Source organism: Fukomys damarensis, unplaced genomic scaffold (assembly GCF_012274545.1).
Source record: "Fukomys damarensis isolate Sample0158 unplaced genomic scaffold, DMR_v1.0_HiC HiC_scaffold_13, whole genome shotgun sequence".
Lineage (NCBI taxonomy): Eukaryota > Metazoa > Chordata > Mammalia > Rodentia > Bathyergidae > Fukomys > Fukomys damarensis.
Genome location: NW_022900925.1, coordinates 35,581,242 through 35,607,365, shown reverse-complemented (window position 1 = coordinate 35,607,365; position 26,124 = coordinate 35,581,242). Strand labels below are relative to the sequence as shown.

Here is a 26,124-nt window from a genome sequence, read left to right as displayed (position 1 = left end):
AAAAAAAAAAAAACAGTTAGCTCACTTGCTCATTCAAGAGGGTGGTTAGGACAGGGTAGTGCACATCTGTGATCCAAGCACTCTGGGAGGCTGAGGCAGGAAGATTGAAAGCTTGAGCCCAGCCTGGGCAACTTAGTGACTCAAAATTTAAAAAGAAGTAGGGACGACTGAGGATGTAGCTCAGTGGGAAGGCCCTTGTTTCAATCCCAGTATTGCAAAAATAAAAAGAAGACCCCTTCCATTTAGGTCACTGAACAAGGAAAGGAGCAGCGTTCCTGGGAAAAGCTGACCCGGTGTGCCCAAGTCGCCTCCTCCGGGCCAGGAGGCAGTGACTCACTCCACTGAGCAAAGAGCCATGGGTTTGGTCGGAACGGAAGAGTGAAAATTCCTGAGGAGGAGGCGCAGGAGCTGAGGAGAGGCAGGAGGATCTGTGAAAAGTTCGCCGCCAGCCTGGATACATGGGAAAAAAACCAAAAACCAAACCAAACCAAAACAAAAGTCAGAAAAGGAAAAGAAAACTCCTTGGGAATGGCTCCTCAGAAGGAAAGGATAAGGCAGCCGGGCGCCGCTGAACCGGAGGGAACTCCTGGGCCTGCAGGGGGCGCCAGAGGAAAGCGTCACTGCTCTGAACCCAGGCGGATAGCTCTGCGCGAGGGGAGGCCGCCGGCCTCGCAGGCACGAGATCCCGAGTTCGATTCGCGGTCCCCAAAACAAAGAAACAAACAAAGAAACAAACAAAACAAAGATGCTCGCGCTGGGGCTGGAGGATCCTGGACAGACAGGAAGCTCATTTCGCCCCTTCCACCAGGGGCTCAGACGTGAGACGGAGGGGATCTGCCGCAGGGTGAGAGGAAGCCGGAAGTCGTCGGCAGGACAGGACACAGGCCATGCAGGTGGCTGCGGGCTGCGGGGTGTGTTTGGGGTGACTTCACAAAGAGGAACCGCTGCTTTCAAAAGGGCCCCGTTCTTCTGTGGGCTCCCAGAGGGTGGTCACTGGGACCCAGCTTTCCCAGCGAGCCCCACAGTCCCAGCATGGGCGCAAGAGCTGAGCTGACGGAACTGGCGTCTCCGCTCCTCTCCGGCCACAACCCGGCCCGTGGCACCTCAGGCCCACGTCCTGCGGGCAGAGACCCCGTGGGGTTCACTCCCTGCCCAGATGGCCCACCGTCGTCAAGCTGATTCCAAGCGAAGGACGCATCTTTCCTGAAATGTTGTTCAGTCTCTTTTGTGAGACAGGGTCTGTCTAGGAGGTTCACGCCCAACTATACCTCCTTGTACAGAGCACGTTTTCTCCCAAAAGGGAAGAGAAGCTTCAGGCCGGCGTCCAGGCCCTCCTAGGAGGCTACGCCCGTCTCAGCCAGCCCCGAGCTGTGATTTGCGCACGCGCCTGCCTATCGGGTAGCAGGGACCTCGGTGTCCTCCTGGGCCTGACGATGAAAATGCACCCCGCCTCCCAGGACGGCCTGAGGGCGCCCCTGAGAGTGCGGCAGGGCCCAAGCACACGATTTCCAAGATGTTTTCATGCTCCGGTGGCGCACATCCCCTAAGCAGGGGCCCTGGAGACTGCCGGGTGGGCACTTGGTGTAAACCAGCAAGCAAACCTTGTCTGCACAGAGCTCAAGAGGGCAGGAGCGGCGCAGAAGGAGGGTGACCCGTGGACGCCCTGCCCGCCAGCTTTGGGGATGCCAGGGAGACGGGTGCGGTGAGATGCGGGGTGGCACTCAGGTCCCCTTCATCCCGGGGGGCGTGGCAAGGCCCAAGGCGGGAGGGATGGAAAGGCCCAAACCCAAACAACAGGAATAATTTCTAAACATTTTTATTTCAAATCTTTTTTCACCCCTCCCCAGAAAGACATGGGTCGGTACAGCAATCATAAAAAGGAGGTACAAACACAAGAGTCAAATGTCTCCCGCACTGACACTTACAAAAACCGGGAAATGTACACGGGGTTTCCCAACAGGACCTGCAGCAGTTCTAACAAACATGCCTATGGTTACAGTATGTACAGACAGCCCGCTCTGGAACTAAGCTACAGGGACGCCAACACCCTCGATCCCCAGAAAAATACTGGAACACACCCAGATTGCATCTGTCTTAATTTATATCAAAACATCTTTCCCGCTCCCTCCCACCCTCAGACCTTCCTACCCCATTTAAGATTGGCCTGCAAGTCTATTTTAACCATTTAGTCATTTCTTATAGTTTATGAAAATAAATTATACAGCAACTATTTTAATAAATTAAGCACAAAAAGGGAGAGAAAAGGACAATTAAATGGGCAGACAAAAGCCAGGCCACGCTTTGGCTTGGGAGACAGGGGTGGCTGAGGTCGCAGTGGTTGCAGGAGCGGCCAAGAGCTGGCGACTACCGGGCCAGGATGCTGCCCCTCTTCCTCGAGGTCCTCGCCAACAACCAGAACGTCCAGCAGCAGTGAGGCCCTGGTCCTGCTCATCCCTCGAGGGAGCACCAGGGACAGATGTGTCCTCAACCAGCCTGCACGTCAGAGCCGGTGAGGGAGTGGGGCTGCAGCCCAGCGCGAGTGTCCCCCGTCCTTACACCACCTCCAGGAGCAGCCATGATCGCAGTCCAGCTGCAACCTCGTGTTCACGTCTGCCCGCCTGCCCGGTGCCTCTTGGCTGGGGGGCAGTTCTAGGTCCCCTGAACCCCACTGAGATGAATGGGGGCGCAGGGCACTCAGCATGCAGGACTGGCTTCCGGGAGGTAGATATGGTGGGGGGTGAAGGTGCAGAGGGGACAGGGAGGGAGCAGAAGAAACCGGGCGACACCTGCCAGAGGCCAAGAAGCAAGGGCAAGGACAAAGGCGATGTGGGATCCGCAGGGAAATTAGTTTTTCCTCCAGCAGACATCAGTATTTTGTTTGTCTGAGACAGGGTCTCACTATGTAGTTGAGACTGACCTGGAACTCACTACGTAGCCCAGGCTGGTCTCGAACTCACAGCGATCCTCCTGCCTCAGCCTCCCGAGTGTTGGGATTACAGGCCTGTGCCACCACGCCCAGCTGAATCAGTATTTTAAATGCAACCCATTCCTGTCTCATCACTGTGGCACCCAAGTCCCCAGTGCCCGTCTGTGACTTGGCCCCTCGGCCTCCTATCCATTGTGCTGGGCACGAAGGCTCCAGTGTCCCAGTAGGACTCACAACGGGGACTTGCAGACTGGACCTTGTGGCCCCATAATCCTACAGCTATCATAATGGGGACGTTTCTCTCTTTTTATTTTTTTCTTTTTTCAATAAAAAAGGTTTTACTCCCCAGGAGCAAATAAATCATTTGAACTACTGATAAACACTGCTGCAGTGAAAACAAAGATGGCTACATGTATGCAATAGCACAACTCAGTGTGAGGACAGCTGTGTGGACAATCAGAGATCAAAACCACTTACCCATTCCCCTCCCCACAAACCCAAGCCCAAGGATTCCCATAGGGAAAATGTCTAACGCGAACCCCCTCCCCTCCACGCAGGGGCGTGGTAATCTCAGCACTGGGGACCAGCCAGGCTCCCCGGCCCCCAGATGGAGACGACACACAGCAGCCACAGGACCCCATCCCGAAATCCTGGCTCCTGGCCCCTGGCTCTGGGCCACAGCAGGGCTGGGAGCTGCCCCCCACCGCGGCACTGCCAGCTCCCGCAGCGACCCACACCCAGCCACCCCTCCTGCCAAGCCGCACCGAACCCCAGGGGAAAGGAGGGAGGAGCAGGGAACACAGAGGCAGCTCCGTTCCATCATCACCAGCGTCCCCCAACTCTAAGGCCAGCCGTCACCCACTTATCTAGTCCCCCACATCCCTCCTACTCGTGCCAACTGGGCACCGCATTTCAAGGAACAGCAGGTTGTAGCAGTTGTCATCACGGCTCATCCTCAGGGCCGCAGCAGGCCAGTCACACGCGGGTCCCACACGCAGGGCCGGAGGGCACTGACCCGGCCCACCCGCGGCCTGGACAGCACAGCGGTGGCTGGGAGGGAGGGCGGGCCCCGCCACCCTGCCCTGCACGTGTCCCGCACTCGTCACCCACACAGGGCCAACTGCAGCCCCTCTGCCGAGGAAGGCACAGACAACCGAAGCTCAGCTTTCTCCTGGGGGACAGAGCAGGCGCCTCTGCCAGGTCTGGTTTTGTTCCTGAGTGTGTGGATTCTCCGGCAGAAACCGGGCTCACAGGGGTGCAGGGCCTCTGACTGGCTCCAGCCTGGACCCCAAGATGCGGCTGTGAGGGCCCGAGGCTGCACAGGCTGAGGGAGGCGCTGCGGACTCCGTCTCGGTCCCTTCTCTCCCTTCTCGGCCTCGCCTCGGCGGCCTCCCCGCAGAGCTCCCGCCCATCTGGTCTCCCCACTCCTCGCTCCTCTCCAGTGACTTCGCAGGTGGCCGTCACCAGAGGGGCCCCTCAGGCCGGTGATCTTGTCTTCCGCAGGACCTAGTCCGGAGCCACGCAAACGGTACTTTTAAACTTCCGCGGCTGAACGGGGATCCCAGATGGCTTCCTCTCGGCCACTCAAGACTCCACTCGCAGCTCTCCTGCAGACAGCGAGGGGCCTCTCTGGGGTCAGCACACCTCCCTCGGCCAGCGATGTCTTCCCGGGGCGGAGCCGAGCAGGGCCGGGCCCCCAGGCAGCGTGTTCCGGTGCCGTGCCGCAGGTTCTTCCCAGCCCAGGGTACTCGCCCAGGGCTTGGGGCAAGGCCAGTGCTTCCTGCTGAGGAGTCCGGGAAGTGCCGGGGCACAGCGGAGTCACCGCTCCCAGGAGGCGGCCTCGGAGCACACCCTGCCCCTGCAGTCCCCGACTGAGAAGCAGCGCCCCTTCCCTCCTTCCAGCCCTCACAGGCCACCTCCCAGACTCGGACGAGGGCCGTGGATGGCTTGGGGGTGCAGGGGGTGACAGCCCGTCCGGGAGAAGGACCCCAGAGACACGAGATGGGCTGCGCTCCTCTGCCGGACTCGGGCCTCCCGAGGCCACCTGAGAAGGGCAGAGCCCGGCCTTGCCCCTTCCCGCCCTTCCGCTGTCCAGCTAGCAGACACCGGAGGACACGGCGGCTTGAAGCCGGGCGATGGTTTGCCACAGGGAACCTGGGAGCAGGACAGGACCCCGCCGTTGGCGGCTCAGGGGTTCAGGAAGCACCAAGCAGACAGAGGACCACAGCATCCGGCATCCCAAGGGGGGCGGCCTCAGGGTGGAAGGAGACGGTTTGCTCCAAGTCCCAGAGCCTACGGGATTAAGTAAAACGAACTGACATGGCTTCCATGAAAGGTGATTCTTAAATTAAACTCTGAAGCCTTGAAGGAGAGGAACAGGACCACGCCCCACCCCTTCTTCCAGCGCTGACACTGGCGCTGAGGAGCGGGAGTTTCACGCCCTGGGAGCTCCCAGTCCTACTGTGCCCTTCCCGATACCCGCTCGGCCGGGCCCTCCTCGCCCTCTCTGGACCTGCGCGCCCTTCCCCCCACTTCCATCTGTTTTCCATACTGAGAAACGCAAAGATCAAAAACAAAACTTCTGAAAAGAAACAGTGTTGAGACTTCTTCCAGTTTCCCAGGAGCCCTCCCGTCCGGCACCTCAGGGTGGGTGTGACTAGAGCCTCACACCAGGAGGCTGCGGGACCGAGTCCCGTCCCCACGGAGGGAATCCCAACCCTTCCGCTCCCTCTTCCTCCGCCTCCTCCTCTTCATGCTAACGTCATTGGGTTCTTCAGACCGGAGCTTGACTACCAAATGCCTGGGGGAAGAGGGAGAAGCCCATTAGTAGAACAGCAGAACCAACGCTGGCGGTGGACAAGCCCGCACTGAGAGCCGGGGCACTGCCAGCAGGGTGCCTGCTGAGGGGCGCCCCGACGGAGGGCGCCTACCACAGCTAAAGGCAGGTCTGACCACCCTCCACGAACACTTCTTCTCCTTTGGTTTCCTGCTCTCTACAATTTGTGTAAAAGTGGGGAGATCATGGAGGCCAGAGGAGAGCAGCACACTTTGTCACACTTGAGTGTTCTCACCTACACTAGTATTTGGCTTCCACAGAATTTTTTTTGGCAGTACCGTGGATTGAACCCAGGGTGCTCTATCACAGAGCTATGTCTCAATCCCCTCACCCTTTAAAAATTTTTGTTGATTTTTGAGACAAGGTATCATTACATAGCCCAGGTTGTCCTTGAACCTGTGGCCATCCTCCTGCCTCAGCCTCCTGAGTGCTGGGATTACAGATGTGTGCCACCATACCCAGCAGGCTTTTTAAAATTTTTGAGACAGGGTCTTGCTAAATTCCCAGTTAGGTTGCAAGATTTTTTGCCAGTACCAGGGACCAAACTTGGGAGCTTGCACTTGCCAGGAAAGTACGGCGCCACTGAGCTACATTCCTAGCCCTGGCTGCAAACTTTTGATCCTCCCACCTCGACCTCCAGCTTGGCAAACGTGAAGCCGTTCATGTCTGTCTGCTTTCTCCTAAAGGGGCTCTGTGGCCATGCTCAGACTTGTAACGCCATGGCAGGTGTCGCATGGGGCTGGAGGGCGGGTATGAGGCGCGACACGGCCCCCAGGCCTACCATTGGTGGTCACCGGCAGAGGCCCTCGCTACGTGGAGGGTTCCACCTCTTGCTTCTGTTTGGAAATGAGCTGCGCTTCCTTTAGAGAAAGGTATACCTCTTCCTGAGGGTCATAGTAGTAGAACTTTCGGATATAGGAGATCAGAGGTCTGTGAAAAACAAACAAGAAAGACACAAAATGTTATCTGCACAGAATAGACAGAAGGGTCAGGGATTCAGCTCAGGGGTGCTGCCACCTGCCTCAAAATAGACCAGAAATACTTCCCTGTTCAACCTTCTTCTGCCTGCCCTGTGCGGCTGGGCCACACCCAAGACTCCGCCACCCTGAGGAACCAGCCTCGCCTCACCTGTCGCCCTCACGCCCTCGCCCCCTGCACTGTGCACTGGACCCGCACACTCCCCACTCCGGGCCGTGACCTCTGAAGCAGGCTGTCCCTGTGGGCAGCTCCTCCCGCACCCTGCACCTCCGTACTTCGGCAGCGGGAGATCCGGGATGTGATCTATCCGCACAAGCTGTCGGATCCGGAATCGGCAAAGGTGCTGGAGGGACTTGACGTTGCTGAATCGGGACACGGGGTAGAGCAGCTGGACTGGCGTGGGAGGCAGCCCTTCAGAAAGAGACAAGGGACACTCAGGGACACACCACTGGGCACACATGGCTCAGGAAAGAACAGGGTGGGTGGGGCCTCCTCAGTGCAGGGACAGAATCCGGGCCACAGCTGGTCCACAGAGGGCTGCTGCTGCCCCCTTGCAGAAGGGTTATTACATGTTTCACCTTCAAGGGAATGACCTTTCCTCTGCTCACGGCCTCCCCAGTACCATTCTTGTTTTGTTTATTCAGGAGGCTGGGCTCAAACTCACAGCGATCCTCCTGCCTCAGCCTCCTGAGTGCTGGGATCACAGGCGTGCCCACCACATTGAGCTGAAGAACCAGAGCTGAGATAGCTCAGGCAAGCTGGAGTCAGAGCTCGCTCAGCACACAGAGGCCACAGCGAGGCTGCAGGGGCGCATCACCCCCTCCAACAGTGGGTGACGCAAACATGGCAGAACCGACACCCACGGCGGCGGGGGCAGGCGACTGTGAAACAGGTTCAAAGGGATGGGGAACATCTCGGCTTCAATAAACGGGACAGTGGAGGGTCACGAGCGCAGTACTGGGAAAGAACCTGAAATGAAAAGCCTTTTGGAGAACTGCCTTTTCAGCCGCTGTCAGAGCAAATGAAATTCTGTAGACAAACCTGGCTGGAAAAGATCCACATTATTGGGGTTAAGTTTCAAACAGTTGGAAAGCTTTGAAGGCATGAAAACAAATAAGGCTTGCGGATGCTTCCCCAGGTCTTCCCATGGCTGCTGACCACCGACTTTCTCACAAACAAACACCACCACTGACAAGCCCATCTTCAAAGGCATTTAAACCACAGCTGCACTCAGGTGAACCCTTGCGCCCGAGGAGCAGGGGGAGACTGAGGCCTGGGCGTGGCCAGCGGTGGGGAGGCCTCACTGTCACTTCCCTAACCCTCCCGGCCCCCAGGACGGCTCTGTAACACACTACGGTGCTCCACACCCTCCCGGGGGCCTCTCCATTTAAAAAAAATTGTTACAGGGCCGGGGATTTAGCTCAGTGGTGCCGCTGCCTGCCTCGCAAACAACAAGGCCTGAGTTCGATCCCTGGTACCAAAAGAAAAAATTGTTGCCCACCGCTTTCATTCTTGAATATACTTCACTCAACTGGTTTTGAGAAGTTATTCTGGGTTCACTGTGTCTTCGTATTCCTGGTCTAACGGTATCCTTCAGAAATCCGGCCAGGACAAGCAGACAGCTCCAGGGATTGGCCGCCGTTCGTGCCGCTCCCGCGGACTCCCAGGGCCTTTGCCACCTAAGCATTCTGCGATGCTCCCCGGTATCCACCTGACCATCCGCCTGGTCTCCCTCGAACCCAGAGAATGAGCACGCGGGGTGTAGGGCACACAAACAGGAGTGGTGAGGAGTGGCAAGAAAGCCCGGACAGACACCTACGGCTCGAGGACCAGGGAGGGATGGGACTGGACGGCGGCACCGTTGCTTACTACTCTGCTCAGCTCCTCAGCCTGAGCCAGCCTCAGGGAAACACAATGAACTGCTGACCATGAACTTCTGGGGAGCCGGGCAGGAAGAGGGCAGGCAGAAGATTCACTTTCCCACACAAGGCCCACGCGCCTCTGGCCTTTTTCCTACATGTTATTTTCATGATTTAAAAAGAAATACAGCCAGGCATGGTGTTTTATGACTGTCATCCCAGTACTGGGGAGGCTGAGGCAGGAGAATTGCCACAAGTTCAAGATCAGCCTAAGCAACATAGTGAGAATCTGTCTCAATAATACGTACATACATACATTAATACATAGTACCACTGAATTAGTTTGACAAGGTTGTAGGATATAAAATGGATACACAAAAAGCAAGTAGATCTGGGCATGGTAGCACACGCCTGTAATCCCAGCACTTGGGAGGCTGAGGCGGGAGGATCGCTGTGAGTTGGATACCAGCCTGGGCTACATAGTGAGTTCCAGGTCAGTCTCAACTACATAGGGAGACCCTGTTTCAAAAAAGAAAAAACAAAAAAAAAGCAAGTAGCAATGAACAACCTAAAAATAGTTAAAATTAAGAAAACCATTATAATAGCTTTAAAAATAATCAAATATTTAAGAATAACTTGAACAAAAGAGTACAAAATTTTCACTATGAGAAACTACAGAACACTGTCCAAAGTGTTTAAATAAGACCTGAGTGAACAAGTGTTAGATGTGGTGGGGCACACCTGTGACCCAGTGCTCTGGGAGGCTGAGGAAGGAGGATTCAAGTTCAAATCCAGCTTGGGAAACTTAGGAACCTGGGAAGACCCTGCCTCAAAATTTAAAAAGGGCTGGAGATGTTGCTCAGTGTGAAGGTCCTGGGTTCAAACTCAAGTTTTTTTATTTATTTATTTATTTATCTATTTGGAGACAGAGTCTTGCTGTGTAGTTCAGGTTGTCCTTGAACTCACTATGTAGCCCAGGCTGGTCTCGAACTCGCAGTGATCCTCCTGCCTCAGCCTCCCGAGTGCTGGGATTATAGGCACGCACCACTATGTCTGGCTCAATCCCTAGTTAAAAAAAAAAAAAAACCAACAAAAACACAAAAAAGAAAAACATCCCATATTCATGTTATCAGAAGGCTTAATAGTGCTAACAATGCTCCCCATTTCAATATACAGACATAACTTAATCCCTATCCAAGTCCCAGATGGCTTCTTTTAAAAATCAATACAACAATCTAAAACTTCATGTGGAAATGCAAGGGACCCAAAATGGCCAAAATAATCTTGAAAAAGAATGTATTTCTCAACTTCAAAACTTATGGTAAACAAAGTGCAATGGTGCACACCTGTCATCCCCGCACTCAGGAAGCTGAGGCAGGGGGATTGCTGAGTCCAAGCCCGGCCTAGACTACACAGCGAACTGAGACCTTCTCTCAAAAAAACCAAACGAGGAAAGAGAGAAGGTTCTGACTTGGACACCACTGAATCGCACACTTTCAACAGATGACTGTTGGGGTTTCTTCTAGTGCTGCGAATCAGAGTTTGGCCAGTGGCAGTCATCTTTCCGGCCCTGTACCAAACGTGGAGTGCCCAGCTTGTGAAGGGGACAGGCTCGTTCTGGCTGCAGGTTCAGGAGGTCTGCCCACTGCGGGAGCGCCCACCGCCAGGCACCCAGGTGGCAGACAGAGGGGTGCGGCTGGGCCAATGTCCTCCCAGGACACCCAGGTCCCTGACTTCCTCGGGCCTGCTTCCCACAGGACCACAGCCTTAGGGGCCACGCCAGATCCACACGGCAGCACACATCATGGCTTCGCAATCCTGTGAGTGCCTATTAGTATTTTTTAAGTGATTCCTGATGGAGAACCAGATTACTGCCTTCAAAACTGGTAAATACAGGAGAAGAATAAAGAACATATCTGCTTTCCCCATATAAATTTGGCACACAAAAACAGATGACAGGAAATGTCTATACAGAATTATTCAGGCTAAGAGCTGAGGACAGCGGCTTTTTCCAGTAGTCTAGCTACTTCAAAGGCCGAAGCAGGAGGGTCACTTACACCTAGGAATTTGAAGCCAGCCTCGACAAAGCAGCAAAATTCGACCTCAAGGGCCAGGATTTAGCTCAGTGGCACTGCGCCTGCCTTGCAAATGCAAGGTCCTGAGTTCAATCCCTGGTACAAAAAAATTCGACCCCTAAAACAATCTAATAAATAGAAAGTGATGAATATCACCGTTTTGCTGCCTCCAACAAAGGGCTGCTAAGATCAAAGAGAGAGGATTAGACATGATGTGTTTCCCATAGGCACAGCCTTGCTGAAAGGGTGAAGCACGAAGCCAGGCACAAGAAAGAACACTTGTGATCCCAGGACCCTGGAAGGCGGAGGCAGGAGGATCGAAAGCTCAAGCCCAGCCTGAAGGACTTAGTGATTTAACAGCCTGTTTCAAAATAAAAAATGGCTGGAGATGTAGCTCAGTGGGGAGACCATTCACCCTCTGCCTATTAACAAGCTCTGGTGCACGCCTGTGGTCCCAGCAGTGTAGGAGGCTGAGGCAGGGAGGGTTGCAAGTTTGAGCCCAGTTTGAGCAGGTTAGCAATTTAGGGAGGCTCTGTCTCAAAATAAAAAACACACCTGACCGGGGCACGGCTCAGGGTGAGGACATTGGGTGCAGGCGTGTGTGGGGCACAACTGCAGGAGGAGCCGCTCGAGGGCTGAGCCCTTCCCACGGTGTTGCCTGGCTAGGGGACACTGGTGTCGTGCTCTTGCCCTTCTGCCTGGCCCCTCTGTGAGACTATGGCTCGTGGAGGCAGTGATGTGGCCAGTTTTTCATACTCTTATAAATAACATGTTCAGGAAATAAACACCCCAAAACCACAAACTTTACAAAATTGCCAAGCAGGGCCAATTCCTAGAGTCACCTGCCTGGGAGTGACAATGCTGACAGCACCAAGGCGAGGACTAAAAGAAGTGAGAGTTAACACAGTTCACAGCTGTCACACCGTAACTGTACAAACACTCCTGTCACCTGGCTCAGCCCTGCTCCTGATGTCCTGCCAGAGGCGTTTTGGCAACTCCTACTTTTCAGAGCAACATCTCGTCTCGACATCCTACTTAAGAATCTAAATTTGGTGGTGCATCCCTGTAGTCTCAGGACTCAGGAGGCTGAGGCAGGAGGATAGCCTCGAGTTTGAGGTCAGCCTGGGCTACACACTGAGTTCAAGACCAACTTGAACTATATGGAGAGAACCTGTCTCAAAACAAACAACAAAGGAAAAAACAAGACAAAAGAAAAAAGGGCCAGGAATGTAGCTCAGTGGTGCAGCATCTGCCTGGCAAGTGCAAGTCCCCAAGTTCAATTCCCAGGACCAAAAAAGAAGGATCTGAATTGGATTCAAGGGGAAAGCACGGAGTTCTTGTCTCCAGCTGTTCTTGTCCTTGCGCGTGTCCCTGTGCTTTACCCAGCGCTGCACAAGCAGGCCCTCCACACCAGCCCTCTCCCCGGCACCGGAGATGACCCAGACAGCATCCTGAGCAGGCAGAGCCCCAAGACCAGCCTGGGAACAGCAGGGCACCAGAGGGAGAGAAGTCTGTGCAGCAACCTTCGGAAGGAAGGAGATGAACCTCCGCTCTCTGAGGGGAGACCGGCCGCCGTGGTCCAGCAGCCCAGGGCGATCCATCCCGCGCACTCACACCTCTTCCTGCGACCGCGCCCTCACTGTCCCTGTGCCCCCGCCAAGGGGCCTGCTTCACACACAGCTCCAAGTCGCCTGCCGCGAGACGGAGACATGCGGAGTGGCCCTGTTCACACTGCCGGAAGTCAGCGGGAGGGTCTCCTCACAGAGGAGCGCGGGGGCCGCACACACAGGCCCGGCCAGGCCGCCGGGCTCCAGGAAAACCCACCCAGGAAGCACGGCCTCTGCCTGCGGGTGGGCACCCTGACGCCACACTGGATCGCACCCCAGATGAGCCACACAGTGAGCACAACACGCCTTACCTGGAACCCTGGACCTCAGGAAATAGAGGAACTTCCCGTTCTTAGAGTGCATGATGGCTCTCTTGATGAACTCCACCACAGACTGACAGCGATCCTCAAACTTGGGATGGCACCACAGGCTGAAGGTTCCTGCCGTGGAAAACGAAGAAGTGCAAAGCTACAACCGTCCTTCAAAATGGTATGACAATGATTCTGGCTTTGGGGAGAGCCGTCTGGGGACGCTGGGTCCAAGGTACCCGAAGCCACCTGTTCCTATTTATCCCAGTCAGTGGGAAGGAGGCTGTTACCTCAACTGAGTAAGACAGAAATGATGCCTTCAAATCTTTTTATTAAATAAATAAGAAATTTACATCAGAAAAAATATAAAAAGATTCTGTCAAGATGAGCATTAAAAAATAAAAACAAGTCCAGAAAAGGACTATGTTCCAAAAGCACAGCCAACAAGGAGGACGCGAAGGAGGGCTGCTCATCGCTCTGGAGAACGGCAGACCTGAGTCCCCTGCTACTCCCAAGGGAATATCAAGTAGTGTCGAAAAGGATGAAGGCAAACGCGCGGACAGACTGGACGCCAGAAGCCCACAGGCTTCCACTGTGGACTCCACTGACTCAAGGAAGAAAAGTCGTTTGAATAAAAAGCAATTGCAGAACTACTGGAAAGGACTGCGCTCTTGGCATCTCACCTAGCAGGAGCTTCAAGGCCAAGCATTTACCTGCCATTCCCATGGCCCGGTCCTTGTCATCTCATAGGTTTGACAAAATGCTTCACTCTGAAATGATCTTCTGCACTTTAGTTTTGTCCACTTAATTTTGGATTTTAGGAACTGCAGGAAAATAAGCAGCACCCCACACACTCATTCTTAGGCCTTTGGACTCAAGTTCCTTTCTCTTCACACATCCCTAGGCTAAGTAGGGTGGAAGAAACCACCACCCAAACTACTGACCTACGCAGCTACTTCCTGTCTCACAAGCAATGGGCGAGTTAGTCCACGGGACAGGAGCCGAGGGTGGGGAAGACGTCACAGCGCCCGGGAGGAGCGAGGCAGAGGCTCTTCCCCGAGAGGCCGAGCTGTGCACGGCAAGACCGCGGGGACAGCAAACCGGCCCACTTTACGCAGGGATCCTGACAGAAGATGTACTTCCAGCCCTCCTACCAACGACCATCAGAATGCCCAGTGCACGACCCATCTAGAGAGCCACGTCTAACAGGTCGGCTGCTCGGTGTCCGGACGAGAAACCCCACAAACGAGGCAGGGCCGCCGGGACGGCAGAGGGTCTCAGGCACTGATCCCACCGACTGTCCGCATCCCGAGGAGGGCTGCCCGAGACCACAGACCCGACCAGGAGAGGCAGCCTCACCACACACTGCCTGGACTAGCGGAGACTCAGAGGAGGAGCCGCACAGGGCCTCTGGATGCGACGTTTAACTCCGAATTACGACTAGGAGAGCTGTGCCGGCCCAGCGCGGTTCTGCTCCCCGCACTCGGGGGAGAAGATGCTGAGGGGGCCCGAATGGAGCCCTTACTCTCCCTTCCCTGCTGCACTCCTTCCACAGGGAGCAAGTCTGAGCCTGGCCCCTGGTCTAGTCCTACTCCTCTAAACACTTCCTAGGAAGAGGCAGGGGAGGGCGGCGGGGAGAAGCCCCTCACTGCCCGGCACTCACCTCGGTAGTGCTCCATTCTAGTGTGGTGGGTGATGCCCTGGGACCGGAAGCTGAGGCTCAGGATGTACCGAGGGTCAGAGCTGTCCCGCACCAGGAAAGAGCCATCCGGCTTCCCTTTCAGCTTCATCTCTGCGTCTTCCCAATTCATCGGCCCCCAGTACCAACCACACTGGTCAAAGACAGGAAATGGCCACGCAGTTAACAGAGTGGAGCAGTGTCAAGGTTTTGGGCACAGCCTAACGGGGACCCTACCCCACTTGAAGGGTCTCAACCATCGCCAGAGAACATCAGGCTCACTGTACTGTTACAGTCCCCCAAGGTGACAGAAGACTCGAGGACCCGACAAACAAGAGGACCCGCACCAGCCAACCTACCAAAGTCAGCCCTCCTTCACTGTGCACTGCGTCGCCCCCCAGTTCCATTCCACGACATCTCCCGTGTCTGTTTTTTGCGGTTCTCACTACATCTCTTATGGAGCTAGCGCGTCACCGTCCATACGGAGGTCAGGAAACCTCTCTCCTCTAGAAACCATCCCAAGGGCCTGGAATGGAGCCCACAGGGCCGGCAGGGAGGGCGGCACCTACCTGCTCCAGCTCGCGGAGGCTGGCCGTGAAGCTGCTCGAGTCCTGCCGGTCGAGGGGACACTGCAGGTGCTGGGGGGGCTGGCTGTGCAGGGACTCGGCGGCTCGGATGGGAGCGATCCGGGGAAAAGCATCTGGAGGGCAAGACGGGCGCGTCACCCGCTGGCCCTCACTGCTCCCACCCCCAGGCACACCCGCCCCCCAAAGAGATGCTAACTGAGGAGGGGCGAGGCATTAGAAGCTAAGCTGGAAAGGGTGGAAGCCAAAGCGTGGGGAAGAGCTGGATGGGCTGGAACAAAAAGCTGTGTGGCTGTGTAAGCTGTGAAGGATGGGCGGGGCGTTCACCCCGGGGCGGCTGCTCACTAACCTGACTAAGGTGACTACTTCGGGGCCTTCACCAGCCTAGAGCGACGCCAACTTCTCCCACCTCGAAGTGAAGCGCCGGTAAGGCAGCCTTGGAAATAGTGACTCGCTTACTTGCCCAGGAAGAGTAAGTAAGGACTTTGCCAGGCAAGTAGAAAGTATGCTGATTTCATTCATTTTATTCCTTGGGTCCTGCGGGCTGGCAAGGCAGCCACGGGCTACTAAATGCTTGGTACTTACTGAGAAGGCTGCAGTAAACACTAACGGCTTAGAAAAACCACAGCACTCTGAAACCTTGGCTCCGCAGACCGCCTCACTACCCTGGCATTAAGGCGGTTTCTTAAGTGAGGGCTAAGTCAAGGATTGGAAGTCCAGTCTCAGCAGTCAAGAGATGAAAAATTCAATGCTTTTATTCCTGAGAAGATTCACCTCCATAAGAGAACGGGTTAGAAAAAAACAGTTCTCAGCCTCATTTCCAAGGAGTTCTGGCCCAGCCAAGGGGGAGAGATGCAGCTTTCTCATGACTGATTCATGACAGATCTCTCCTGGCCCGGACTCTGGGAAGTCAGCCTCTAAACTAAGCTAACCTGGGGCATGGGGCGGAGGAGGCGGAGGAAGGGGGAAGGACTGCAGGGAAGACCCCATCGGAGCCACAAGGACAGATGTAGGTAGCGTCCCGCTGATATCATCTAGGAGAGAGAACAAAAGCACACAGTTCAGAAGATGAGCATGGAATGAGCTGGCAAAGGCAGAGGGGAAGGGGCCCTGGCTGTGCCTGGGGCGGAGGTGAGGCACCCTAATCTTCACCGTCTTCTGGCACAGAGGGCAGTAATCCTCTGAACGCAAAAGGCTGGCCTCGCTCAGGAAGCAGGAGCGAGTATTCTCCGTGGTGGCTCGTGGCCATAGAGAAAGCTAATTAACGAATGGAAGCTCAGTACTGCGACACCAGGTCGAGAGCCCCCTCCAACGGCGGGGGGCAGGAAAGAGCTGTGTCACTGCTGGAAACCCAGAAGTTCGCTGGGCTCCTGGCAAAGAGCGCCCCCTCCCGCCAGGGCGCAAGGGCAGAGAGCGGGGAGACTGTACCTAGGAGGCTGAGGCTTCTTCTCGGAGGAGGAGGGGGAGTTGGAGGGTGTGGGGAGCTCAGGCCCCGCTGAGAAATGTCCACATCCACAAGTGACACTGTTTCACCTGGGGGAGCACAAGCAAGCAAATCACCGAAGCCCCTCGCCCAACAGCAACAGGAAGCAAAGGGCAAGCGATGGAGGCGGCTTTAGCAAAGCCAGAATCCAATGCTCCTGTGCCTGGAGCCACCCCGAGCGCAGTCAGTTTAAACTGGTCACTCCCTCATCCCAGGAAGGGCCAAGGACTCTCGGGAGAAATACCTGGGGCCATCTAACGCTGGTTCTGCCGCTGACTTACCCTGAAACAGGCCTACAACCTTGCACGAGAGGTCTTTATTGATTGGAACCCACGCTATATCTTTACTGACTTGCACACCAATGTCTGCATTACGGAGCAAGGCAGGTGGCCTATGAGGCCAAAGGGACAGGGGTGGGGACAGGCACCATGAAAAAGCAACGTGAGGAACTGAGGGGTAAGCTGGACGCAGATACACTTTCAGTGTTAGCTTAGCTTGCTATCTCCAACTAGTTTCCAGAGTATTTAGCTAAAAGAGAATCTACCATTTAAGATGTTGAATAGCAGGGCACAGTGGTCCCTGTAATCCCAGCTCCCCAGGAGTATGGGGCAGGAGAATCATAAGTCCAAGGCCAGCCTGGGAAACTCAGCAAGACCCTATCTCAAAAATAAAATAAAAAGGGCTCAGTGGTGGAATGCTTGCTGAGCATGCTCAAGGCCCTGGGTTCAGACCCCAGTCCCACAAACAAATTAAAAAAGGAAGTAAGTTAGTTCCTCCTGGTGGAGGCTTCCTAGGCTGAAAGTGCACTCGCAGCCCGAAAGGTTAAAACTTCCAGTCAGCCACTGGTCAGGTGAGCTCAGACGCAGCTCTCTGCAACAGGAGCTCAGCAGGAGTGGCACACTGTTCCACTTCCTTGCCAGAGTGTCACACAGTTCCAGCCTCTGCCGTCCCCACCCCATCAACCCCTCTCTACTTGAGTCTCCAAAGGATGAAGGGTACTTTATTACCACCTTCGTGGCCTGGAATACATTCATTTTGGCAGGTCTGACTGACAGATCCAGGACCTAGGATTTTTCTAACTTAGCCTTTAGGGTGTTATTTCCAATATTTTTTTTTCTTATCCAGGATTGAATCAGCCCCTCAATTAATATTTTAATGCTTCCCAGCTTAAAAAACCAAAACAAACGAGGAAACCAATTATCTCTAAAAGGCCAGGAGCTAGGTTTACAGAAATCTGCATTTTTTTGGTAAAGGTCTTGAACACTAATGAGGGTGAGAAAGCTGGTGGGATCTCAGTGACAGAGCACTGTGTAGCATGTTCAAGATCCCAGGTTCGGGCCCTAGTCCTGCCAGGAGGAAAAAAAAGGACACGGAGAAAGTTCTAGAAGTCCTGAGTAAAGCACCGGAAGCAGGAAGCAGGGTCGGTAACTGAGAGCTTTGCTTCCCAAGCAGCGCCCCATCCCAGCCAACGGCGATGAGGACAGGTCAGAGGCACCTTGGCTGTAGGCACAGCACTTAAATAAAAGGCATAATTCAAGGGAGCCAAGACTGAACCTGAAACTACAGAGTGGGTGTTACTTACTTTAAGGAGAAAATAATTACTCGCTAGAAAGACATGTTGCCTACAGGATAAGATTCTTGAATTTCAGGCCTGGGGTAAGAACAGAGATCTTCTCCCTCAGCAGATGTCTATTCAGGGACCAACTCACTTGTTCTCAGAGCTCACCAGTCTACCCCACTGGGGTTCCACTGGCTTAACATCTTCCTGGACATCTCTGCTCCCAAGTCATAATTCTTCCAGTCACCTTTTAAGGGACAGAGTCCCTAAGGAGTTTGACAGTGGGGTGTTTAGTTTTTTTGTTAGTTTGTTTTGTTTTTCAGGGAATGGGTTTGAGACAGGGTCTCACTATGTAGTTCAGACAGAGTTTGGATTCACTATGTGGCCCAGGTTGGCCTCAAACTCTCGGTGATCCTCGGTCTCAGCTTCCTAAACGCTGGGATTAAGGGCGTGCGCCACCACACCTAGCAGTGGGATGTTTTAAAAAAGGCTTCTTGGTCACAACCAACACCAAGGAGAGTACTCGGTTTGTAAGACTTGAGTGTGGAAAAGACTCCCTTTTCTACAGCTTATCAGTCAGGAGCTTCACATTCCACCAAGGGATTTTCTCCCTCTCCGACAAAGTTCCCCACAAAACGAGCAGGGCTGGGGTGTAGTCCAGCAGCAGAGCACTTGCCTAGCAAGTGTCAGGCCCTGGGTTCAATGCCCAGCACTGGTACTAAAAAAGGAAGGCAGTTACCCACCACCCAGCAGGCATTTAACAGCCTTCCCATGTTATCAACTACGCTCCCTATGGCAGGAGGAAAGGCTTAAATTAGATACAACCAAGAGCCCTAACAGCTGCAGGAGCTGCTAGCCCCTAAAATGGATAATCCCCTTGCCCAAAGTCTTTAAAAATAGACCAGATATACGGGGATCATTTCTGTTAGATAATCTATGAACTCCCTTGGAAACAGGGACAGGAATTATATGACTTCAAGAGCCCTTTATGCAGAGAGCCCATGAATTTGTAATTCCTACTTTTAATTTATATGCGATGACCCTGAACTAAGCACTTGTAACTGCCAGGGCTGCCAATCACCAAGCAGCAGCCCTGAGCTCTGTGTCTAAAGCGTCCAAGGACACGAATATCACTGTGCACCTGAAAACCGCCTCATCTCACACCCAAGGGGCGCGGGATGAAGGCGATGAGAGCAGACAGGCCGGAAGCCCCTGCAAGTCTCCAGAGAATGAAGGGTGTCTTGTTTCCACCTCGATGGCCTAGACGTGTTTGCTCTCGCAGGTTGGATCTACAGGTCAGAGCCCAGGATGTCTTTACCTGAGCCCTTAGTTTGTTCTTGCCAATAACTTTTTCTTATCCGGGGCTGAATCCCATCAGCTAATATTTTACCCCTTCCCCAGGAGGCAAATGAGGCCACTGATCTCTCTAAAAGGCCCGACAGGTCTCAGAACACACCTGCTCTCAGATGAAAGAAAAAGCTACCTTTACCTGTGAACAGGGGGCTGAAGGAGACCGGAGAAAAGGCACTTTGAGTTCTCGTCAACCTGGGTTTCCTGGGGTGAGAACACACAGAGAAGGGAGACGTGAATATGGGCATTTCAATCACCGCCACTCTCAATTCCAGATGCAACGAAAACAAAACACTGTTGTAATAGAGCCTAAAATATAAAGGAGAACAAAATAATTAAGGCAATTCCTTAAATAGGTTTGGCTACCAAATCATCAACCTACAAAACAATAAGAAATCCCTTTGGAGCTCTCCAAACCCAGCAGTTAAAAGAGTGAAACACCTTGAGTGGTAATTATAAAGTCCATTTCAAGAAGAAGGAAGTCAGAGGCAAAGCTGATTTTCATTTGGGAGTCAAGCAAAAGGCTCTAGACCTGAACAGGCACAGCTCACAGAGCGGCTTTCACTCTGCGGCTGCTTGGTGAGGGCAGAGGGAGCACGGAACACTCTGGCCTGAGGCCAGGGGGCGCTGCCATCTTCACCCACAGAGCCCTGATTTCTGCACAGCTGGGGTTCTGCCTCGAACCCCAGGTACACAGCCCTCCACGACCCCTCCTGGAGGCTCCAGGGGTCAACTGAAAACCCCGATCTCTGGGTGCGTGTTGCTGGGGGTGAAACCCAGGGCCACACACTAGGCAAGGGCCCTACCATCCCCACCCTGCCACATCCCCTCCCCAGATCGCCTCTTGATTACACACAAAAGGGAACTTCACTTTGTACCAATTTGGACTGGCTTGAAAGCAAAAAATGAGAGAATCCAAAAACCTCCAATTCAGGTTTTCTGGCCAAAAATGTGCCAGACTCCAAACACACATCTTAGGCTGACTGAATTAACTAAGGGGTAATTTGGTGAGTGACGGAAAGGGGTTACATACTGAGTGAGACAGAAGTTCTGATGACTAAAGTTTGTCAAAATTAGCAGAGCTAGACACCTAAAAAGGAGAAATTTGGGGGCAAATAAATTATACCTTAATAAACCAGACTTAAAAATCCCACCTCAGAACTGACCAGCTGACTCCAGGTATTACAGCTGTAATTATAATACTGCAGTGCCTGATTCCACACATTTTAGCTGACTCCCCTTCAAAAATTACTCTCTGCCAGGTGTGGTGGCGCACGCCTATTAATCCCAGCAACTCGGGGGCTGAGGCAGGAGGATCACTGTGAGTTTGAGACCAACCTGGGCTACAAAAGTTCCAGGTCAGTCTCAACTACATAGTGAGACCCTGTCTCAAAAAACAAACAAACAAACAAACAAAAAAGGAAATTATTCTCGCCTGAAGGACTGCAAAAAAACTGCAACCTTTTTTGACTGTCAACTGGAGGGAGGTGCAAAAGCAGAGAAAGTCCAAAATGAAATCCTGTTTAGTTATGTGACTCCAGAAGATGCTTACACACCTATGTTTTGACACAGATGCACGAGCTTCTCAGAATTCAGAGAAAACTCCAAGCCCATGAAGCCCTCGCTGAGCAGGGGCTGAAATCTGGTGGTTCCCGTCCGCACACTGGTGCTACAGCCTCCTCCAGGCTGGACCTGAGGGTCTAACGGCGGAGAGGCAGTGACACACGCCGCAGTGGCTGCATGAGAGGCACAGCCGCACCGGCCACTCTTTGCTCAGAGTCGCTTGTGACGGCTGCAGCTTGGCGCCGACAATCCCAACGCCTAGAAGGAAGCTAATGCCGCCAGACGAGCTTGAAGGCTGCTCAGGCGCTCCCGAGCGAGGCCCGAGCACTGGCCTTTCAGGAGGCTCACACCTCAGCCGCCTGGCTGCCTGCCTCTTTTCAGAGGAAGCCGCACTACTGTGCCATCTGCCCATGCGGGGACGCTGTCCGTGCCAAACGCACACGTCTTCAGGGGCCCTCGCACTGCAGCTTGTCTTCTCCCCCGCCCCTGGCATTTTGGAGAAGAAAACCAGAGTTTCTAGGATGTAGAAAAAGACAAACATCTGAGTCTAAACCGAGGCAGAGCCATTTGAGAGCACCAAGATGATTTTTCCTGGCAAACAACAGTGCCTTGTGGCTGGATGTGAAGAGCAAAAGGTCTATGAGGCTGAAAAACTGATCGTAAAAATGTGTGGCTCTTCTTCAGGGAGATGCAGCCTGCCTAACAACCTTAAGCAGTTTCTGCCTCAAGGACCTGAGAGAATCCTAACGGCAGGCAGTCATTCATAAAAGACCAATCTAGAGGACTATTAAAAAAACAAAGCAAGGGAATGATTAACATAAAATTGAGGATGGTGGTTACCCTGTGGAGGGGCAAAATGCAATCAGGAAGCAACACTCAGGTCTTCCAAGGCGCCGAAAGCATTCTGCCCATTTGCTAAACTTGGAGATATGCACGCAGGTAGCATGCGTTACTGAGGTACACAGATTCTGTGCCCCTTTGGTGTAGAGGAAACACCCAGAATGCCCATTCTAAGCTGACGAGCTGATTTCGGAGAGCAACATGAATGACACCACTCCAGATATACATTTTAAATTAACCCTCTAAGGGCTGGGGATGTGGCTCAGCGGTTCCGCAGCTTGCCTTGCAAGCACAAGGTCCCAAGTTTGATCCCCGGTACCAAAAAAATAAATAAATAAATAGCCCTCTAGACTACATCCCCTGTTGTTTACTCTTCCCCAGATCACCTTGACAAGCACTGGGGCTCCAACGGTAGCTGCTGTAACCCTGGCAGTGGGCCCCTTGAATCCAGAAGCAGAGACTCTTGAGGGCTAGGGTGGGGTGGGTGGATTTGGTGGCCATGCCCCTGTGGCAGAATAAAACAGGGGCAGAAGACGCAGGCCAATCCTCCAAGGCATCAGCACTGTGACGGGGCTGTGGGTAAGATGCTACACGTTCCTGCTTGTACTGTAACAGATTTATGAGCTACGGAGCTAGAAGCACTGGCTCGATGGGTCAGCAAGGCAAAGACAGGAGCACTGGCTAGGCCTCAAATCCCTTCAAACCTAAAGTACAAGCACTGAAATAGGAAGGCCCTCCCACGCTTGTCCGTACATCCCCACAAGACGCCCTGAGACGTACACATACTCTTCCCCAAGGTTACTTCCAAACGAGGCTGCCCCGATGTACCTCTGCCCCGCGACAGCACAGCACCAAGCCAGGCAGCCCGTGCCATTTCCAACCGTCACAGCCAGTGTCTGTTCATGCGCTGCGGGCTCGGAAACCATGTGCTCGGTCTAGTTCCAACACACAGACATCTGTGCAGCAAGGTCAGATCCAAGTCCGTCAGAAAGCAGCCGAAGAGCCGACGGGACACTTCCAGGGGAGGCCAGCATGGAAACGACGCCGCCAGACCGCGGGGAGGGAGGGACACAAGGCTCCGGGGGGGCAGAGATCTCTAGAGCCAGGGAGCTCATCAAGCACAACCACTCTGGGAAAATAGTCAAAAAGATCAACAGAGTGTGGACCACAAACCCAAACACGTTCCTCACCACAACACAAAGCCACTTTGCTCTCAGCATGCCACGCCACGCCATGACAGAAAGATGCCTTTCAGGAGACCCTGAAATCAGCGAAAAAGGTTTCTCCTGCCTGCCAGGTCTGCCCAGAACAGCAGGGCCCCACACAGTGCCAAGGCAGCCTACCTCTCTGTCCCAAACTGCATCTTTTTTTCCCAAACAGAAAACCAGAGTTGTTCTCCATTTTCCACCACACAACTATGAAGACTGCCAGGGACAGCCTCCTGTCAGTAAAAACAAACCTATTTTTGTTTTGTGTTTTTGAGACAGGGTCTCACTATGTAGCCCAGGCTGGCCTTGAACTCGTAGCGATCCTCTTGCCGCAGCCTCCCGAGTGCTGGGGTTACCGGCGTGCACCACCACACCCGGCTAAAAAAATAATTCTTGAAAAATGAACAAAGATGCCCATTCCCAACCAAGTATGTGTTATGTGATTCGAGAAGGGTAGCTCAAGTGCTATGTCCCCCCAAATCCAAAGGAAGACAATTAGCTCAACATATGTAAAGCAGACCAGGGAACTCCACCGGTTTTCTGGAAATAGCGAAGTTCTATATTACACAGAGGCCCATGGGCATCAGGCCCAGCTCTCTGAATTCTGACATATGTGTGGTACAAGGCCTAGCCCAGTTCCCAGAACAGAAACTTGATCAGTTGGCAGGCCCGTGTTTTACTTTAGTTAGAAAGCGTTCTCTCAGTTGATTCCTACCGCCCGTACACTCAGTGTCTCCAGGCACGTCCACTCAGCAGACTCTAAAGCATCTGAGAGAAGTCGGGTTTTGCTTAGTGTTAAAATACGGAAACTGCTGAGCCTCATAAAATGACGACAGGACATACTTTCTGGTTGGCAGCTGTGGGAAAGGTAGATGGGAAAAGGAGATGTGGAGAAGAGCAAAGAGAAACATGCCTAGAGGTTACTGTAAATGCCCCAAATTACACAGCAGAGGCCCATAATGAATCCTAACCAACAACAAGGAGGAAGGCACACACCCTTTGGCAAAGCACTGAGATTTCTCACTGCTCACAGGTCCTACCCATCAAGGCAAGAGCACGAGCTACAAATCCCAGCTCTCCCTTCCTCCCACCAGGGCGGACTCGCAGAGCCACAGAAATCACAACCACCCTGGCCAGGCCCAGTCCGTTCCTCACAGCTGCGCAGCTGCCTGCGAGACTGGCACGTAGTGAGCCGCGGGGAGCTAACAAGCAGCACCAGATCCTGAGCAGGGAAAAAAAACCTACCAGTCCAATTGTACCGCTTCTCTTCCCCAAGGCACAAAATACTGCACTTAGACCTCTCCTGCTTTCATTCTAGTCCTACAGGGACAGCAAGATAGCGTCACTCTCCCATTTTACAGATGCACGGAAGGAAGCTGGAAGATGACCAACTGGCTTCCATCTCATAGCCGAGGCCGCAGCTCTAAATGCAACCTAGACTTTGGCGTCTGCTACACACACACACACACACACGCTGCCTCCCGACAGCACTCACACCACAGGTGCATGCAGACTCCCTGCTTTTCTCTTAACTCGTCAGGAAAAGCCCTTGGACCAAAACATGTAATTCTCCGGGGCCCTAAACTAAGCTCCTTTGCAGAGGTGCGGCCCTGTTTGCTCTGCAGCAGAAAGCTGTATTGTGCTTATTGTGAAGCTTGGTGACAGAGCAGCCAGTGACCATTAAATTCTGCTTCCAAAAGCAAAAAACCGTAGAACCTTACATGCTTCTTCCTCTTCCTAATCTATTAGACAGAGCAGCTAATTTCACGCCACACCTCGTATCTGGCGTCTCTGGAATCTTAGATCAAAGCCTGGTCAATATAGAACAAAGGAAAGACAAACCCTAAGAAAATTAGCAATCTATCCTGTGTCGTTACCACAGTGGTGATCCTGCCCTCCACCCCCAGCTGAGGGTCTCCTCGGGATCGCTAAGTGGAGCACGAATGCAGAGCCTACCACAATAAAAGCTGCTTCAGCAGCGCCGCACACTTTTCAGGACCTGAGCGCCCAGCATGAGTCCATCCGGAGGCAAATGGAGAAACACTGGCCCGGTGTGAAGGGGCCACGCTGATTTCCTTAGGGGGTTTGGGTTTGACCCAATCCCCAAAATAAACCCACGGGTGCAGCAGCTCAGAAAGAGCAACAAAGCCAAACCCTGTCCACATTTTTCTCCTGGAGTCCCCAAGTTCCCTTGAGAAGACAATCTCCATGGAGGAAACTGGAGAGCTTTTTAAAAATTCAAATTCCTGGGCTCCAGACATGCTGAGCTTTCCTAAGCCCCCACCAGTGACTGGCACACAGCAAGTTATCAACATACAGGGTCTACCTGTGGTACAGCTTTGCTGTGTGGTTTAGTAGGTCTCACGGATTTATTCCAAAAGCTACACCAAGACCAGTGTCAGCCTTCCTAAGTCGGCACGAGGGAAGCCTACTTCCCGGACACACAAGTTGACAGCTTTCCATACCAACACTGTAGACCTAACCCTGGATGTCAAATGTCAGGAGTGCAGGGGGAATCTCAATGTCTAAGTCTAATTTTCATTAACTGGCCTAGAATTCATGAACCTCACTCATAGTAGATCTGCACACGGGCTGGAGCACAGCTATTTTCTGACAGCTATTTCTGACAGTGGCTGGCACAAAGGCTTGAGACAGCAAGTGTGTCTAAGGAACCACCATGAAAACACACAACTGAACAGAGGGGCCCGGTGGACTGCTGACCCCTAACGTTCTGCTGTTGAGTGGGAGGGCTGGGGTGCAGGCACACAGGATAAGGAGAAGGCATGGCCATGACAATAAGCTAGGTGATGGTCACCAGCTTTTCACCCCCAAGGCCAAACATTTCCAGCCAATTCCCTGCAGAACTTATAATAAGGGTAGATGGACCCCTTGGGAACACTTACAAAGAGGACCAAGGTGGTGGTGGAGGGAGGGGGTTCAAATCCTCTCCCAGCTCTGGAGATGTTAACTAGCTGAAAAGTGTCACCATGTGAACTAAGAGTGAAAGCTGTTTCCACAATTAACTCTGACCTAATGCGAGATGTCGCCACCTTTAGCCCCGTTTCTGCTCTCCTGTTGAAGACCCTGTCTTAAACATTTCCAGGATCAAGTTAGCAGTAAAGGGGGGGGAGTTTGTCGCCAGTCCCTGGCAGGTCTCACCTCCCCGCATCCACCTCCCGACCCGCAGAGCATCCCACGTCGGTGAGGCTCGCGGCGGAGGCGGCCAGCTCTCCAGAAGGCCTCTTGCCGGTCCCGTCCCCACCGCCCGAGC

General features: G+C 53.5%; 1 protein-coding gene across 1 annotated transcript; it reads right to left on the bottom strand.

Moving 5' to 3' along the window:
- Nucleotides 1-2,972: 2,972 nt before the first annotated feature.
- Socs7 (suppressor of cytokine signaling 7) lies at nt 2,973-26,122 on the bottom strand (the record flags this gene model as incomplete). The annotated part of the gene is made up of 10 exons (XM_010620295.3): nt 2,973-5,726; nt 6,544-6,692; nt 7,016-7,151; nt 12,593-12,721; nt 14,253-14,421; nt 14,837-14,967; nt 15,784-15,885; nt 16,280-16,384; nt 19,382-19,446; nt 26,013-26,122. Coding segments are annotated over 9 exons (1,068 nt in total), but the record flags the coding sequence as incomplete, so codon positions are not given.
- Between the last annotated feature and the right edge of the window lie 2 nt (nt 26,123-26,124).